This window comes from Photinus pyralis, unplaced genomic scaffold, assembly GCF_008802855.1.
Source record: "Photinus pyralis isolate 1611_PpyrPB1 unplaced genomic scaffold, Ppyr1.3 Ppyr1.4_LG7, whole genome shotgun sequence".
NCBI classification, from domain to species: Eukaryota; Metazoa; Arthropoda; class Insecta; order Coleoptera; family Lampyridae; genus Photinus; species Photinus pyralis.
This window is the reverse complement of record NW_022170738.1, coordinates 33014272-33033632: the sequence shown is the minus strand read 5'-3', so window position 1 is coordinate 33033632 and position 19361 is coordinate 33014272. Positions and strand designations below refer to the sequence as shown.

Below are 19361 nucleotides of genomic sequence, written 5' to 3'. Positions count from 1 at the left end.
GGAGGTAAGTACATCACATATATATTCTAACAAGTCACCCTGTTAAATATAAATGTTCGTTATCATCTGGTTCAAATAGTGCAAGGAACATAACATTAAGTATAACAAAATAATGAAACATGTCGTGATATTAGTATAACGTAATTGATACAAAAGTGCAAATATTCAAGTTTTGATCTTTGATGAATAAATCCAAGTTGGTTTATATCAAAACTGAAAGCAATTTCAATAACAATAAAAGTTCAAACACGTGATTCTGCATTGAGGTTAAACCAAGTCAATTTCAAAAACCAAGGTTGAAAATTATGATCAAATAATAAAATGTTAAAATGTATACAAAACACAAAACAAATCATAAAGAAATGCCAAGATTACTCACTGCATTAAATACGACGAGAATAACAACTTATACTGCATGATGCGTCCATGCCGCCATTAAAAACAAGATGCCAAACGTAACCAATGTTCGCGCTCTCGAAAACGGTGCAGACTGCTTTTCCTCTCCTGGTAATTACGAGGTGGCCAGCTCTCATCATAGGTTATACATACAGGGTGGAACCTCTTGAACCTTTAAACCGAAACTATAAATCTTTGAGTGGGATTCCAAAAAAGGCCAAAAAGTGTTGGAATAAATCGCGAAGAGCGGTATGATGAACGATACAAGGTTGGGATGAACGATACAAGGTTGGAACGTTTTAGACCTTTGGAAAAAATTTAAACGTACTAAAAAGCGTTTTACATTTTTAAAGGTATTTAAAAGGCGTGATCAAGTCCTAGAAAGTACATGGTAAAGGCACAGAAAGCGCTGGATCTAGAGAATTCCAAAAGGATCTCGTAAACTTCAGCAGCCTAGGAAGTTCCGAAACGAAAAAATATGGCCATCCTAAAACCATCTGGAAATCATCCAGAATGTTCTAGTTTTTGCTGGCTAGCGAGATTAAACGTTCCTGGAAAAAACAAGAAAGAATCGGTTGTTTGCTGATGATGACGGCTGCAATTTATTTGTGGATTTTTTTCTCATTAACGTTGGCCGCTCCATACTCTTGAAATTTATTCTCGATTTTCACCTTCATGCATTTCTTCAAGTCAAATGCAAGCATGCACCACTTATTTCTCGTATTGCAGCTTGCGTTCCTGTGATTCTGACTGAAACAGCCGCTTCTGAAAATGAAATTTGTATCGATTAATAGAACACAGTCAGTGAAAATGTAAAAGTGTTCAATAAAGAGGGCCAAAATTTGCAAACTGATTTATTTTATATTTTTTCATTATGAAAAGTTTATACAAATAAGCAAAATTACCAAGTACACTTAACCTATTATGAACAAACTTTTGTACAGTTGCTTAACTTAATATAGATGCTGAAAAGAACAAATTCTAAGAATTAATTAGAGAGCCTAAATACAATTTTTTCATCGAGAGTATCAACTAGAATCTGTTTGTACGATTACTATTTAAATTAATGTGTTTGTTGCATAAATAATACTGTCGCTTTTATGATAATCTTTCTTTGCAAGTAGGAATTTTAATAATACGTACAGGGACATCTTCTAAAAATATACAGATAAAAAATATAAATAAAAAATGTCTGTACAACAAAAAAAAACAAATCCACCCTGTATATATTATTGTTGCTTTACGTAGTAAAACTATCACACTAAAAATTCACAAACTAAATAAGGCAAATTTAAAATCTAATTATTATTACAACATTATTAATTAAAAACTCACCAGGAGATTTGTTGGCACTTTAGTATTAGTTAATTTGGCAATTCAAAAGTAACCTAAGTACGTACACTTCTAACTACACTTTGTTATTCTTAGCTAAGTTGTGTGTCGCCCAGTTTACGGACATTTTCCAAGAGTTTGATAATGCCTCATTGAATTTTAATCGAAAGTGTGCTAAAGCGTCTTTGTCCGATTTCGATAAAACCTAAAATGGAAGATGCGATATTAACATCATTCGACCGATGCCATAAACTTACTAAGGTTTCACGTAAGTAATTGAGATCCTTTTCGGAACTGAGCTCCGGCAATCCGGTAGAAATCATCATCGCGCAAAGTGACAGTATTAAACCGCCGTGTTTGCGCAGAATCATGAACGCCTTCTCGCAGTACTCTTGAAACACCTTGAATTCCAAGCTGCTTTTTTGTCCCTTATTTATTACGTGGACAAAGTCGTGCGTTAAGACGAAAGGCACACGTTCGCGTTTAAAGCCGAATTTCTCCTTAAAGTGGCCCAGTATGTGACCGAAGTCTATGTGAAACAGTTGGCCGGTCTTTTTAATCATGATATTGTCGGAATGGCGGTCCGCTATTCCTAGGACGTAGGTGGCGACACAGTAGCCCGCGCACGACAAGGTGAACTCGTTGATCGCCTTTTTTAGCGCCGCCTCCGTGGTGTTGTGATCCTTTAACCATGCTGTAAAGGTGGGAGAAATGTACAACGTTCTTAACAGAATGAACGTCCCAAGGGTCAACTCTTATAACAATTTGTTTAAATATTAGTTATCCGCTAGGATACCAGTAAGAGGGGAGGTGGAGGAAGAGAAAATGGTGGTAGTAATCGCAATAATGCATATACAGGGGGGGTGTTTCGGTTCAAGTGGAATCACACGGGTAAAGTTTTGCAGTTTTCTGTGTTGTTTAAAATTCTGTAAAGAATTTGAAAATGCGGATCAGTATAGACGTTATTTAAACAAAACTGAAAATCAATCTCCGTAATTTTAAAGGTATGAAATAATTACATATGAAAGTCAAGATTTTTAATATTCGTAATTAATCAATCCCCCATTACAAATTCAAAAAAATATGCATGTACCGGGTGACCCAATAAGACTGTTCCTCGGCCATATCTCGAGAACCGTTCGTCATATGACTTAGGGGTAAAAAAATTATTCGGTAAATCATGAAGAATTGCTGGAAAATATTTTCAAGTTCTAAAAATGACCAACAGAGGACGTAACTGTCATCTTAAATTTTAAAATTGCATTTTCTTTCAATTTCGCATAATAAACTAAAAAAATTTTTTTCATATTTTTAAATAGAACCACTTTATCTATCATTTTCGTAAAATCAAAAACTCAGTTATTTCAAAAACAAAGATGGTGTGGGGCGTTCAATTGTTTTTGCAATAACCTGCTCTAACTTCTTTACGGTTTGACCGGTTTTAACAAGTTTGGTATCGTTGAAAAGAGCATTCCTTGGGCAATGAGAATCAAAATATACTTAATTTAGGTGAATCCTTCTCCGCCAGGGGGCTAGTTTTGACATTATGACCCAAAAATCAAAATCAAATGGAATGAAAAAGTAGCCAAATAACATCCAAAGAGGCCAGTGAAATCCGTTTTTCAAAATCTCGTTCCTAACCTTAAATATTGGAAAAATGAGATTAATTAATAAATTAATAAAAACGAAAAGAAAAATTGAAAAATTGTTATAAATAATTTAGATGTTGATTTCTACCCTTAGTTATTCATTCAATCACATTTCTCATTGACAGAATGGATCTCTTTCACAACTTACCTAACAGAGATCCCTTATTAAAGGCAGATGTTGCCGAAAACAGCCCCTTCTCCTTCTGAATATTCGCAATCGTTTCCGCATTCAAAACCACCTCGATCATACCGACCTTGTACTCCATTGATATGCAATTATACGGGTTTAACCTAAACAAATCTGTCAGTGGTCGCAATCGCCCAAAGTGAAACAGACCTTAAGTCGAGATCCTCCTGCTTCCAAAGCTTGTCCATGATGCGCAGCATTTGCAACGTCAGCATGTCCTGCCTGAGATCGTCGCCGTTTTTGAATATGATGTAAATGTCGTCGCCTAAAGAGTCGTTGTTTTCGAAAACGATCCATAAGGGCCTCATTTTGCTATCCATTACTCTACACTTGTCGACTCTACAATATTGATTTGAGTATGTTGGACATGTTGAGAGTGAAAAATGTAAGATACTGGTGAAATAGGGCGACTAAGAACAACTGTTGGCAATTTTACTAAAAATCAATTATCAGGTCAGCAGCATCATTAATTTCAGATACAGTGCGGAAAAGTTACGTATTAAAGAAACTCGTTTTTCTTTAAATTTCTTTAAAATAAAGACTGCACACTGTGGTGAAATATTTCTTCCCATTCTTAAGATATTTATCAATGTTTTTACCAATTCTTGGTTAAGAAATGGAAACTTATGAAAAGAAATAGTTGGAAAACGCCTCCTTGGTAATTTTCTATCCATATTTAATTTTCTCCAATAAGCTCCCGGTAATTTTTTTTACATAATGAACATTAACCCAATTGATGTAACTCATGAATGCGGAAACTGTGACTGGTTGACGCAGCCACATAGTGGCAGTTGGATTTGACAGTGTTTTTTTTAAAATTTTATGGTTTTATTTTTGCCGTTCCCGCGCCGCCCGGGACAATTTTTCAAGTTACCCGTGACAGCTCTATCCACTTGTCCACATTATCCTGCTTTTTAAAGTAGGATTTTCCTTAGGAATATTGTAATAAAAAAAATCATTTTATTTAAACAACAATAAACGTTGGAATTACGTGTTTAAAATTAGACTGATGAATGTATTTCACAAAATATTAAATTTAAAATATTCAAAAAATAAAAACCAAAAACCTTTAGCGAAAAGTTTGTTTTCAGGTTACCTGTCAATCGAAATTGTAGTAGTTTACGTTTACATTGCGACACGTCAAATTTGACATTGTTTGATACCGTTTTCATTATTTTATCGCGTTTACATTAACCGACGAAACATCCATTAGTTTCATAACAAACAAGTAAAGAAGTATAACCTCCGCAAGTCTCACTGCAATATTCTGCGCGAAAAGTTATATAACCCAAAAATGCCATTGGGTTTACCAAGAAAAAGTAAGCAACTTATTTCTAATCTTATTCGTTATTTTGAACCAGAAAGAGGTAATGGTGGTCCACTCGCAGCAGTAAGAGAGATGGTTACTTTAGTAGGTAATATAAAAATTTGTGCAATCGGAATCAGGCAGGAGTCTGTGGCCCTGTGATGTCAATGTACAAACCGAGGTACCACAGACGTTTATTATCTGCCCTGTGGCGCATACTCTAAAAAAGGAAAGTAAACAGCTGAAGTGCATTTGACGTTTACGACATATGTAATTTAATCCTTGAATGTAATAAAAAAATGCGAACAATGACTTCTATTTCACAAATTTCTAAACCTTCCAAATGTCTAGACTCTAGCCCAGTGTTTCTCATACTTTTTTGTCTGGCGGCACACTCGTGGCACCCCTAGTACTATTATTTGTTTGCTTTTTTTACAGTTAGTAAAGAGAGGAAGGATAAGAATTCTTTACAAAAAAAATTTTTAAATAAAATCATTTAAAACTAGATGTCAGGTAAACTCCTGACGACTATCAGACTACTTTTAATAGTCATTGCAATTATCTTTGGCCATAGTATAACATTTAGAAAATGCCCTCTAGCGCCTTTATTTTGAACCCGACGCAATAAGTGTAGAAACTTTTTTTGTAGACCTCATCAAGACACATCTTTTTTGTAATTGACATTTTTCACTCCGATGCTTACTTTTAGAGAAAAATGAAATTTAGAAAAATAGTTTAACTTTTCAATTCAAAACTTCTCAAAATCAAAGGAACTCACAAAAAAATTGTAATGAACTTTTTTGTAGAGTTTCTTAAGCCATTTTGGCCAGTGTATGCGAAAAAAATTTAAAAAAATTTTTTCAACTCTTTTATAATTTTGACACCCTCAACAACCATGAAGATGGTTACGGATCAAAACCAAAATAGGACGGTTTCGATTCCCCATACCACCCTATATGCACCCCAAATATAAGTTATAAGATTGAGAAAGTCTGATGTAATGCAATACCAGCATATGAATTATGAACCATAGAAATAAATAAAATAGAAACTAAAAAACAGAATTGTAATAAAAAACGAATATTCATTTTCTATAATTATTTTAATTCCTTTTTTAATTTATTTAATTTTATGATTAAGTAAATATTTAAAAATTACGCGGCACCTTTATGAAGTGCTTGCGGCACCCACTTTGAGAACCACTGGTCTAGACAGTTCTAAAAAACAATGCAATACATGAAACTCATTAACGATGTTGATAGTTTCACACAAGCAGCGATTCGGAACTCTCATCTACGACATGCTCCAACAGGTAAGTTAAAACACCCGTTGAATGTAGATTGACGTTTAAAGGACGTTTTATAACAGCAGTAATAGTATATTAAGAGACAAGTGTATAATCCAGGCTTTAAAGCACGCGCAACAAGTTTAATGGTATAACGCGAAGCTTTAATAGTTTTCAGGAAAAATATGACGCTCCTAGAATCTTGAAATTCATGGCTTGATTTTTGTTGTTACAGAATTTGAAATGCTCTGTGAATTTTTTTGCTTTTGTTAATTCCGTTCGTGTATTTAATAATAATAATAATAATAATAATAATTTTTATTTCATGTGCAGGCAGTACAAAAATAGCTTACAATCGTCATATGGAAAATGAACACAACATATTTATATACATTTATAAAGATATAGCTATAGATACTCATCTACACTGTAAAACGCCCACTTTACTAAATACCGTTTGATTATTTTTCGAAACTGATGAGGTTTTAATGTTTTTATAGACTGAGGTAAGTGATTATAACATTTTAAAGCTACGACGTTAGTACTATTTTGCGATTTGGTCAATCTACAGAAAGGTATTCTGTACGATTGTGTGGGTTTTGGTCCCGAAGAAGGTTTCCCTGACATAGCCTGTTTGTGTACGTATATTTTATATGTTCTCGCCTTTTATTACGCACAAAATTGATTCGAATGCCGCAAAAAATCCGTCGTTTTGACTTGAAAGGTGGCTCTGCTCGTGAATAAGCGGTAAGTCAAGATTGCAGTCGCGTCTCGACTTCTGTTACTGCGGGTGTTGTTATTACGAACAAACAATTAAAATGTTTTTTTTTAAGATTTTTCCTTTACATCCAAATAGTAATGTCCACCTTATCAGTAAACCTGTTACAAATAGGTAACTACCAAAACTTTTTTTTTTGTCAATAGAAGTCGTCGAGGTAATGGGCACCCTACACACAATGCAGCACTTAGTGATGACGTCAATACATCGATGACGTGCGCTCAAACTAAGAAAAATGCTACTACATTTTAGTTCAGCGGCCCATGCATACCTAAGTATTGTGGCTCTCAAAGCTGTATTAATTGGGAAAGTTTACTATACATTGCACATATTTCTACTCAAAAGGGAACACAGATGGACCTACCTGAAGCAAAAACAATACAAAAATAAATATCGCCATCTAGCGTCTACCACATAAAACAAGCAGGATGAGGTTCGGAGAAGCTGGTTTCCAAAGGGTTAAGAGGAATCAGGACTCTGTATATTAAATGCCTAAACATCTCTACATTATCCCTATAAATTTAGAGTATGACAAAGGTATTATACTGATTTGTTGATTGATACTGATAAATGCCGCTGTGCTTCTCTAATGTCATTTTTTTCAAAACAAGCGAATAAAACAAAATATATGGCGTTAAAAGTTGCGACATAGTGATTTTGAAAAATCGATTTCTTTTTTTTTTTACTATTAGAGAAGCATAAATTAGCTCTTTATTATTTTATTAGTATATAGAAAAAGATCATTAAAAAAACAGTCAGTTTTTTGTAATTTTATGGGGAGAATGGAGGCACTGTTTCGCAAATATTTAAGTCCGTATCTTAGCGTCACATTACGGCGAATTACCGAACTTTAATATAGACAGAGAAACTCGTGAGACAAATGCATTCATGGGAGGTGCTAAAATGGAAGGTAATTTTCCTATCTTTTAACTGAGATTATGTGTTGGAAAACTTTCGCTCGGTTCATTTGTGACCAGGGTAATTATTACATGGGACAGTTGCGCACAAATGTGAGACAATTCCGTCCAAAGATAAAATTTTTGTACGTCAAAACAAAGTGGCATTGAAATTATTCGAAATTTATTGTTGGTTAACTTGGTTAGCACAATTTTGAACCCCCGAATTAACAACAATTTTTATTAAAAATAAACAGTATTTTTGTTCTTCATAATTAATGTGGGTAATTTGCGCATAGGTATAGGTACGTAATTAAGGTTGGTCTTTCCGTCAGAATTTTGGCAATTTTTTTGTTATATTTCGTACAACATACAAATTTATTTATAGTATGTCCCAGAATTAGGAGTAATAAACCACCAGGTTACGAAAGATTACAATTACTCTTACATAGAAGTAGCGCCGTAGCGGATAACAAATATTTTCTACCAAATTTGAAATGAGAAATTAAAAATGTGCAGCATCCAAGGTATGGGGATAGGTACCTACTTCGGCAATACATGCTGGGGATGTGAGCAGTCATACGCGTGCGCTAGTATATTGTCGTTATTTCTTAATTGTTTATATAAATACTGCGATTGATGATATATTGTATACTAGTCCAGTCAATCTATTCCGTTTTCCCATAGAAACCTTCATATAAAATTTCTGTCAATCAAAAAATAATTGAGTACAAGTAGATATTCTGCTGATTAACATACCAAAAAATGGATCTCCGAAAATGACTGCTAATATTGTCAATTTATTAAAAACGATTGAAATTTCACAACACAATGATAGTTGCACTTTGGCTCGAGTAAACATGCCATTTTGTAGAGAAATTAATAAATAATAATAAATAATAAATTATTATTATTATTATTAAAATCGGACTTTTTTTTAGTTTTTTGTCAATATTTTGAAATCAGCGCCATTTGCAAAAGAATGTGAAAATAGACGAATGAAAGAACATAAAATTTCCTATACAGTGGTGTACAGTATGTATATGGTGCTGTACCAGTAGCGAAGTTATAATGTTAATTTTGGCTATTTTAAAAAATAAATCTGATTTTTTATTTTTTGTGAAATATAGAGAAATTTCTCAAAAATATTTAGGTAAAAACATTCATTTCGTGCCTATTTTAATGAAATAAAAAATCATAACAGTGGCGTACTAAATTTTTTATGTCATCCATTTTTAAATACATTAAAACAATAATATATTGTAGTCAGTAGATATCTATGCAGTGCGGTAGGGTAACTTATTGTGAGATAGTTAAACTAAAATAAAACCTGTTTAGGCAAATGAATACTTAGCATAGCGTAAGTTTTTAAATTAGGTACCTAATTAGATATTTCTACATATATGTTCGTCAGACTCTTTAACAGTCTTTTTTGCAACCGCCTGTTGCAAAAAATTTGCTTTAGAACCCTTTCGGGGTCCATGTCTTGGTCCACTCCTGGACTGGGTAAGTTATTATTCAGCCATGTTTTTTGAACCTAAAAAATCATCCGGGTCAGTATTACTTTCAAGCCTTGAAGTCTTTGTAAATAAAGTATAATGAAACTACAGATGAATAGACTCAAATGACAGTGACAAATATAGCAAACAAGCTCCTGGATCACTGAACATTTTTTCTTTGGGTGATGATAAACAAAATACTGAAAACAGAATTGGAAAATTCGAAACCGTTCGGGAGTTATCTTGTCCACAGACGGACGGACGGACAGAAAGCCCAAAATTATGAACTCGCTAGGAGCTTGTTAAAAATAATTAATCTTTTCAAAGAAAATACTTGTTAAAAAGTCCTAAACACATGGTAATTGGTACTGGGCTGCCTTCAGAGTCGGTGGAAGCGATGCTAAATTAAAATCCTTATTTAATATTTGCTGTACTTACTACATATTGCTGGTAGAGAACGTCATTTAAATCACTGCATGTCGTATTCTTAGCATAAGCAATAAAAAACCTAGATATCAAGGTCCTGAATCTGTCATTTGTTATATTTGGATCGTAAAATTCTTCAAGAAGGTCCAACACCTCCCTTGCCTACAGTATAAACAAAATAATGTTTCCTATGTTGAAAAGCCCAGACGTGGTGTCACATGACAAAAATTTTTAGAGGTCCTAATTTATGTTGCAATTTTGAGATATCCGTGACTTTATTTGGTTTTCAATTTCCTGGCCGCAACATTAATAAATTTTATTTGGCATAGTGCCTTAATAACACCATGCCACATTGTTTTATAAAACTATGCTTATTTGTAGCGTTTGTCAAAAAATATTCTTGAAGAAATTTACTCGCGATTTAAAGACCTAAATATTTTTGAGACATTTCTCTTTATATCAGAAATTAAAAAATTAGTCTTTTTAAAAATAACCAAAATGAATATCATAACTCCGCCACTGGTATAGGAAAATATAGGTAGGTTTTATAGGAAAATATATACAGAGTGGTGACTTGCGTAACGCATCATAGGAATTTCAATGTAAAATTCATAACATGCGATTATTGGCTCCCCAAATTATTTTAGAGCAAAAATGTATTCAGGTTATTTGTATTACCCCATGATGCGTTACGCAAGTCACCACCCTGTATATGCTTTAATTTTTCTATCTTCATATCCCTAAATAACTTTGTTTTCAAGATACATATTCCCAAAAAACAACAATAGGCATTTTCAACCCTTTGAGGGTTTTTTAGGGGTTAGATGGTAGGGTTTGGTGGTATCTTATGGACCTCAAAACATGCGTTTACCCTAATCGAGTTTCAAAGGTTATCTTTCGATCCCGCTTTCCAATAAAATTTCATTGCCTCAGACGGAATCACACTACTAATTCGACATCTAGTAATAACCCAGGCGTTAGTGGTACAGGAACCACAAATTGTTCTTTTACAACAAATGTTAATGTTCCAAATAAATAATTGGTCAAATGTTAGGGTTTTAAATTAATTGTTTGAAGATGTCAAATTTGGTGTATAAAAATAAATGTTGCTTACAATTTACATTTAGCTGAATGCAACAGCGCCACACTTTTACCAAAAATGAATATTTTATATTCTGACGAAATTAAAAAACCAAAGGGATACCACTGACCACCCAAAACAGACACAATAGTCAAAATACAGGAAAACGTTGCCCTCAGTCATCCCTTTTGACCGATCACGTATCCAAAAACCTTACTTACTTCAATTTACTACATTTAAAGCTAGGATCGAGTGGACTCCGAATAAACTCAATGCTGTGCTCAGTCAAATACTCTACGAAACTACCTCTCGCTTTATCCTTGTCCCTTTTACTACGAACAATCTCGCTACTTTTCTTAAATCGTTCTAAACACTCCAACTGCTTCGCCAAGCCCGGCATATGTTCCCTACTACCTCTGCAGTAAGCTTCTAAAATTAATCCAAAACGCACGGACACCGACGGCACTTGCATTTCCGCCCTAAAAATAATGAGATGAATCACAAGACACAAATTATTTCCGATTACCTCAAATGCCAAAATAGGTAGTGTCCGATTTTTTGATTATTTAAAGCACGTTGTAATAAAAATTTAACTAAATCACAGTCAAGGTACAGTTCATGCTTAAGTGCTTGCACTAATTGTAATAGGTACAGGAGTAGGTCTTCGTCACTAAAACAAAAACACAAGATGGCAATTATTAGATATTTTATACCGATATCGCTACACTTGAGCGATGAAAAAAATTAGTTACCTAATATTAACCAGGCATTTAACGGCGAAGCTACGAACTTCATGATCCGCATACGCGTAATCGAGTAATTCGAGCGCCTTTTCTACGGACAACAAGGGCCACTCCTGCAGTAACGATATTACTTCACTAACAGCCTTACGATCCTCCCATTCGATGCACTGAAGAATTTTGGGCAAAATGTCAGGTACCTGCTGAAGCCAGTACCGCTTCAGGCCCCAAACCTTTTTCCTATCCTGATCGTGCATTTCGTACAAAGAATCGTTTTCTAAAAGCAATTTCTCTAAATTTTGAATATCTTGCTCGGTGGTACTCGACAATAAAGGACTACAGTCTTCTTTTTCTACATTATCATTAGCATAATTAATTACCGATTCTACACTAGGATACAAGATCGTCTGCTGCTCTTGGCCGAAACTACAACACGAGCGTCACACAATCTGACCAATACAAAGAGCCCTTACCTATCGTATATTAATGTTAAGGCGGTGGCGTACTTCGTATTAGGGTTACTAACGACGGTGCCTAAAGGATGAAAAACGTCATCGTTAATCATATCCTCGGCGTACGTCCACATATACAGCGTCATGGCGCCACTTTTAAAATGGCTACGGAAATCGAACACGGTCGTGTTCCCCCACACGATCGGGTACACGTCCTTATTCGAGGACTCCCTAATTCGTTTGGTCTTGTTTCCCTTCGAGTTCTTCGTCACTTCGTAAACGACAACGCACAGTTTTGCGTTTCTGGGAATATTGCACACCTTAATGTCGAATTTTAAAGTTTCGTTTAGTAGACACTCGCATTTCTCAGTCACTAACTTTTCCGACGTCTTCTGGGGTTGGCATAACGATTTTCCGCCGTGAAATAATCCTACTTGCACGCCGATCTGAAAGCAAACGATATACGTCAGTCGCGCATGTTTTTCTTAAAAATGAACATACAACGTTTTTGTAAATTAAAATTCAAAATTATCAAGTGCCCATAGTAGTGGAGGTCATGGTAATCGCGTTTGTCAATATTGAGATTCGCGACAGAAAATAGTAATAATTATTATTATTTCATTTAATTATTTATTTATTTATTAGTTCATTTGCATGCTTTTATGAATTCTTAAGTGCTTTTATGCAAGCCATAATGACATCCAATTGGTCATGCTAAATCTGTCATACAGACACCGTCGTAGATTAAATAACAAATGAGTAAATGTGCACCTATCAAATTAGTTTAATAAAATATTTGCATCATCGATAGCAAACGACTGAAGTGCTGCTTCATGTTGCAACTCCTTTTCACGTTATCGTGCAGAATTTCGGCTATCCCCGATTTAAGTGCTTCATGTGTGAATTCATATACAAGGTGTACATTTTTCTAGTGCCACTATGGAGATCTCGCTTATCTTAAGAGATAAGACAGTTAGTAAAATAAGCGCAAGGTTGCGAATTTTCGTGCTGAATAATAAACTGAAATATATTCAAAAGTTTTGAAAATATCTAAAGAAAACACGAAACATTTCTTATTTTCGTTTTGAATTTTTTCATGATAAACTGATAGTATTAGACATTTCTAATCAAAAGATTGTTCAGACCATAGATCATATCAAAGAGTAACCAGTACTCATTTGCCCTTAAAAAGGGCATTTTCGCAATAAAACTAACACAATGAGACTACCTACTATTTGATATAAGATCAAACTCTCAAAATATTGTTTAAAACAAAAGAACGTTTGTTTTTCCAAAGCACTCCGCAAAAAATAAAAAATTATATTTTTGGGAAAAATGTGATACTGAACCAATCTGCCCGTAACTATAACTACAAGTAATTCTGAATTTGGTATTTACGCTAATGAGTTGTGTTATGAAAAAGCTACAAGCGTAAAATATATTCTAACAATTGTAGGACTTGTACAACTTGTTACAGGCCCCAGATTTACAATAGGCGTTTACGATAATTGGAGCGCTCCATAGCGGGATGTATCGTCTGCGTTCGTTAATTAAAATTTGAAGATCTACCTGAGTTCGGCAATTATACCGAATGTGTCCAATACATGTATCAGATCCACAACTTATGGATCAGCTACATTAGTAGATACAGCCCGATACATCCAAAACATAACCTTCAAAGTGTTTGGTTATTCCGGACTTCATAATAATAACGGTTACCAGACACCCACCAGATGCATAACAGCTGATTACGTACTTTATCACTCGGTATACACCGCTCCAATTATCGTAAACGCCTATTGACGTCAAGAGAAAAAAACGGCGTTATCACAAAAAAGGCGTCCGTAAAAAAAAGTTGTCGCATGTTCCTCCGTCCTCCTGTGATGATTAAAAACGGGATGGCATTCGAATTCTCCATAAAAAAGTGTCAGAATGTTGTTTTGGTTAAAAATATTGAGTATTTTTTTTTAAATTTTATTTTCCCTTTATTTTTGAGTGGGCGGAGTTACAGTCAAGGCTGCTCTACCAACCCAACCCACTATACATTTACAAATATCCATGCTCGAACCCGGATTCGAACCAGGGACCCTTAGCACCACAGTCCAGCTTTAACTGAACTGCACCACACGGGCCGGCGATTAGTTTATCATGAAAAAATTAAAGACGAAAAATCAGAAATTTTTGTTTTTGGCGCTATTTCCAAAACTATTGAAGATATTTTCCAAACGCCCATTTATCAATAGGGTACATGACACTGGAAAAAGAATAAATACATTTTTGTTCCATAAGATAGAGTAAGGTGCCAGGGTATCGCAAAATAACTTTCTTTGATAATTTACACGAGAAACTATTATATTTTAGAAAAAATAAAATTAAAAAATAACGACATTTGTCACGTGATATCAAACGCCAATCAGAGCGCGTGACGTCATTATCCTAATCCTCTGTGCGTTTAGAGTTTGTCTACGTTTTTAATTTAGTGCTTGTCCCATTTTATAGTGATTATATTATCCTAAAGTTTAGTATTTAAAACCAGAAACGAATGGAAAGTAGGTGTAAGAAAGCTGATTCATGTAATGATGTTGGGAATATTTCTTGCATCATCTTGCATCTTAGTCTTGTAGGTTTTTAAGTTAAGCTTAGATTTTTACAAGAAATGTAGTTATTTAAGAGGAATGTGTACTTAAGATGCTATGTTTTTAGGTCATCGAAGCTATCATATTCAGTAAGCTATGTCCACTTTAAGAGTTTTCTGTACGTAAGCGCAACTTTTTACATTACGAACATTTTGTAGATAAAGGTCTAAATTAATAAAGTAGTTCCAAATTTTTTTTGGAAAAACAGCTTTTATGGCGGGCGCTCTTATGGAACTTTACATTGGGTGCAGTCGAACAGAAGACTCTTAAGCGTGATGGCAACTTATTCACAGTTAAGTCAAAATTTGCCCGCAATATACGGTTCACGCAAAATTGTATGCAGTTTCCTTAGTTGTCAACGAAGAAAACAATTCTTTTCTTTGCCCTACCATCACGGTACTTTTACAACCCCTCAGAGTCCACAGGAGTACTAGTGTCAATAAAAGTCTCCTTTATCACGTTTAACAAATCATGATCTAGTCCGATTATTTGAAACTCTATGGGCAAATGGCTGAATCGGATTCGGAAGTTGTCCAAATTGTCGTCTACCGAGCACGCCTCAGGAGTTAATGTACCTGAAAATGTGCTACTCATGTCAATACAGTTTACTATATTACGTTTAATGAGCAATCGCCGAGAACCCTTTTGGATTTCTCTAGTCCATGAAGCATTTGAATGATACAGGATCTTTGGAACCAGATTGACCCGCCTGGGATACTTAGCTGTGCTACAGAAAAATGTGACCACTGACCCCTACCACCACGACAAGGTGTACCCCATTATAGGGCACCACTTATAGCAGTTTTTTTTTTTTTGTTAATTTTACAGGTACTCATGCCTTCCAGCATATCCCCTACACCACTTATAGCAGTTATAATTCATTACGAAATCTTTTAAACTATTTACGCTGGGGTTATGTGTTTATAATCGACAGGACTGTGACGTCACTAACACCGCCATGACACAAAACAGTGTTTTGGCGCGAGAATAAAAATTTACAATTTAAATTGCATAAATTTGCAATAATATGATTTATATTTTGCTGAAATATCATTTTTTAAAGTTATAGTAGAGGTATACGAACAGTTATAACGGGTTTTAAAAAATTTGTCATCTACCCTATTGTTTCTATGGCCTACTATGTCCATGATTTCTATATTTATGAACGTAAAGTATGTGAAGTGATATGCTGTTAGAATCGCTGAAGACCTTTTTTTTATAAAGTCGTGGCGCACTAGTAGAAAAAACACAGGGTTATGTCAAAACTGAAAATTTTATTATACTGTATTATTGAGCTCATAATTATCTAAAACTGTTTTCTTTACACAATTTTTTGAAAGTGAATCATAACAGAACTTAAGGAAAAAACAAAAAAATGATTTTTTTAACATATCTAGTTGGCTATGCAATTTTTTCAAAAAACGAAAAGCTGGCAATTCTTTTCCCATGTAATGGTCTCTTGATCTCTGCCAGTTTCAAAGATCCTCATACTAAACATTAGAAAAAAGTCATCCTGTATAAGGGATGCCATTAGAATAAAACAAAGTTAAGAACTTAACAAGGAGGGACAATGGTGTATTTGTACGAGGTGAAATGAAACCAAGCTTATGTCCCATACATATGAGGTTCGCCGGAATAGGCGATACAACGTTCGCTAGTCACTTCATCCAGTTTGATCCATAAACATACTGTAACACCATATACACTGACGACGTGCGTGCAAACTTGGGAATATCCTACTATTACACCAAAAGGGTTGTCACAATTTTACACTTATCAATTATGGTGGAAAAAACAACAAAAACTGCTACTGTTGCTTTTTTTTTTATTGGAGATCACCAAAATTGACAACTGATAGATGGCGCTATAAAACAAAAGCGAAAGTAGACAAGAAATAATCTAACCTCACTTTTCCAACATATCCAAACTCTCTTCTGACATTGTTATTTTATTCATTCCTTTGGATTGATATTATTCCCCACTTTTTTCCATTAGGTACATGCACCAACATCTTATACCAAACTTTATAATCTAATTTCACACTAACCTTTATGGAAAAATTCAATATTATGCAATAAACGACTAATAAATGCCTAAAACAATATGTTTCACCACAGAATGAATGAGTAATATTTACAGATTAATGTGAAAGTGAATGGCAATATATTTATTGTTCACCTTCCAAGGGTGTACAAAGATTTGTGATTGTAACTTTCGGAAATAACCACCCTCAAATAATTCATAACAGAACTACGAACCATTAAACCTTCAATATAAATTAATCTAACTATCTAAAACTACAAATGAAAGAATGAAACCTAATATATTGCTCTAAATTTGTATCAAAAATTATAATTTGTCAAAGTAATTATAATAAACAAATGACATTCTTTTAATTCTTTTTTATTTGTTTTTTTTTTTTATTTATTTATTGTCCCTCTTGTTCTAGGCCCTCAACAGGCTTACGTAAGTTATTGTTCCTTTTTCCCTCATTTTTTCCTATTTTGTATTGAGGCTTTACAGTGAATGAATTTGTTTCTCTTTTTTAATTATTTGGTTATGTATCAAAGGCTGTATATTCAGAATTTAATTTTACTTCTAAACCTTATATATAAACAATATACAGGGTGTTTCATATAGCAAAATGATATTCTGTGGAATATCTCAATATTGTCATATTCCCATATCTAGCCCGCTAAGATTCAAGGCCTTAAAATTACCCATTTACTAAAAGATGATGCATCTGTGGATTTAAGTGTCAGTCTATCTTAGATCAAGGATCATGTTACACCCTCAAAATGACTCAAACTTGAACTAAAATTGCATGATACAATCTCCAGATCCAAATATCTTGAGTATGGCAAATGAAAAATTGTGAATGAATTGAAATAAAAATAATGTACCTCAACATTTCGTTTCGTATCACAGTTGAGTCCACTAATAGTACAAAGCGTAATGGCAAAATTCTCTTCTATGTTCCACGACGATTTATGCTTCCCTTTCTTTCTTAGTGTTAACGTCGAAAATGACGATCTAGGTTTCTTATTGTCTAAATGGTTGATTTTTTCGTAATCGTTCTCTATTAACACTAAAGAAAAGGTTAGTACCAGAATGAGAAATGCTAATATTAATACTTACTTGGTACACTATGCACGGATGTGGTAACAACAATTGGCGTTATATCTCTAAACAGGGAGTCCTGAACGTACTGAAATTGTATAATGCCGTAGTCGCCTACTAAATACTCGTCCCGACCGCAGACCTTTAAAACATAATCGTGAGGGCTCTCCCCTCGCGTATTTAAAATGTACGATCTCTTAGCTAAAATAGTTTCTAGTAGTTTTACGGGTGTGGTAGAATGCGGAATATTAAACGTAAATGCGTTCTGAAACGAATTCAAATAAGTTTTGCATGCCAAAACAGCCATCCTAAGTAAAAATGTTAGTTTCAAAACCAGTTAATCTGAAAGAACTTTCAAAAACGGCCACTAGTGGCGCTGCCTCCACAACTTTTCAGAAACCTGCTATTAAAGAGCTTCCAAAAAGACACTCTGTATAGTCCCAGTATCATGAATTAAAACCTTTTCTAAAAATCCCCTCAAAACTCAAAATTTGATACCGCCTTTTTACTTAAGATGGCAATCTCCAAGAAACCTACATCAACGGATTCGAATTTCGATATAATCTGCAAATTAGCACCCCGGCAGATGGCGTCCGCGCGTGACTCGCTAACGAAAGACAACCTCGGAGCGAATTGATAATACAACCTCTTCTCCCAGCTACGCTTCGATCTATCCTGCGCGACCTCGTCCCCCAGCTTTCGCATTTTGAAACGAAAATCGTTTATCTCCGGACTGCTTAGCGCATCGAACTCTTGTAAGCCTAAAATCCTCGAGTTAGCGGTAAGTTGGCAAGTTGGCCACCTACGTTTGCCGATCAGGTGTCCGATTTGCACGTTGAGCGAATTGTCGGCCTTATCGCCGACGCATTCGGTGATTTTTAGCACGGCGCCCGTCGGTCGTATGTCGCAGAGTCGTCGATTTTCGTCTATCAGCTCCTCCAGTTCGGCCATGCTGTTGATGCACATGAAGATGTAGACGGACATGTCGTGCAGGGTGCCGTACAACGGATACTTGGTGGCCTCGTCCCAGAGCTCTTCCTTGATCTCGGCGAGCGTGGCATTGTGGCTCGTTTCCAGAATGATCATGACGCCGTTCGGCATCAAGCAGGTCAAGCTTGTATACTCGGTAGGGCCCGTGAGCCAAAACTCGTACGTGAACTCTTCCGGTAGCGGTACCATTTTTTCTTTAGATTAGATTACTGTCAATTGCCACATATCTCTATGAACGTTTGTTGTAAACACAAACAACTTTATTATTCATTGGAATGTTGTTGATTCATCTTTTTTAGTATTATTGCCCATCCAGGAAGCATGATGGTTGTTTACAACTAAACTAATCACCCTAAATGTAATTAAAAGTATTTTTCGAACAGTTTAACGAGCAAGCAAGATGTAAACAAATATTTCTTGTAACATTCGCTAAAATTCAAGCAAAATTTTCACTTTTAACAACCTACTGTTCATTGACTTCCGAAAATACAACAGGGCGACAAACTTTTAGGCATAAAAATGCTCTAAGGAAGCATTATAGGGGTGTGCATTTTATCAATTAGATTTCAATTTAAAACAAGCCAAAAA

The 19361-nt window shown here is 34.8% G+C and overlaps 1 protein-coding gene across 2 annotated transcripts in view; it reads right to left on the bottom strand.

The window, feature by feature from the left end:
• Positions 1–19361, bottom strand: part of LOC116175889 (phosphatidylinositol 4,5-bisphosphate 3-kinase catalytic subunit delta isoform) — a 26208-nt gene extending 6847 nt beyond the window's left edge. Inside the window, exons 1-13 of one of the 2 annotated variants that reach the window (XR_004146378.1) lie at positions 18590–19361; positions 18321–18544; positions 17802–18048; positions 17567–17751; positions 12049–12473; positions 11588–12001; positions 11362–11505; positions 11057–11314; positions 3715–3903; positions 3526–3668; positions 1986–2422; positions 1732–1933; positions 380–1161 (exon numbers count right to left, since the gene is read on the bottom strand). Coding sequence is in view for 1 of the 2 variants with exons in the window: in XM_031494245.1 (XP_031350105.1) it covers positions 1805–1933; positions 1986–2422; positions 3526–3668; positions 3715–3903; positions 11057–11314; positions 11362–11505; positions 11588–12001; positions 12049–12473; positions 17567–17751; positions 17802–18048; positions 18321–18544; positions 18590–18962 (3168 nt within the window). In the remaining variant the exon portion in view is untranslated. Of the gene's footprint in view, positions 1–379; positions 1162–1304; positions 1934–1985; positions 2423–3525; positions 3669–3714; positions 3904–11056; positions 11315–11361; positions 11506–11587; positions 12002–12048; positions 12474–17566; positions 17752–17801; positions 18049–18320; positions 18545–18589 lie in introns of those variants that run through there. The other variant, XM_031494245.1, reaches the window with a different exon arrangement.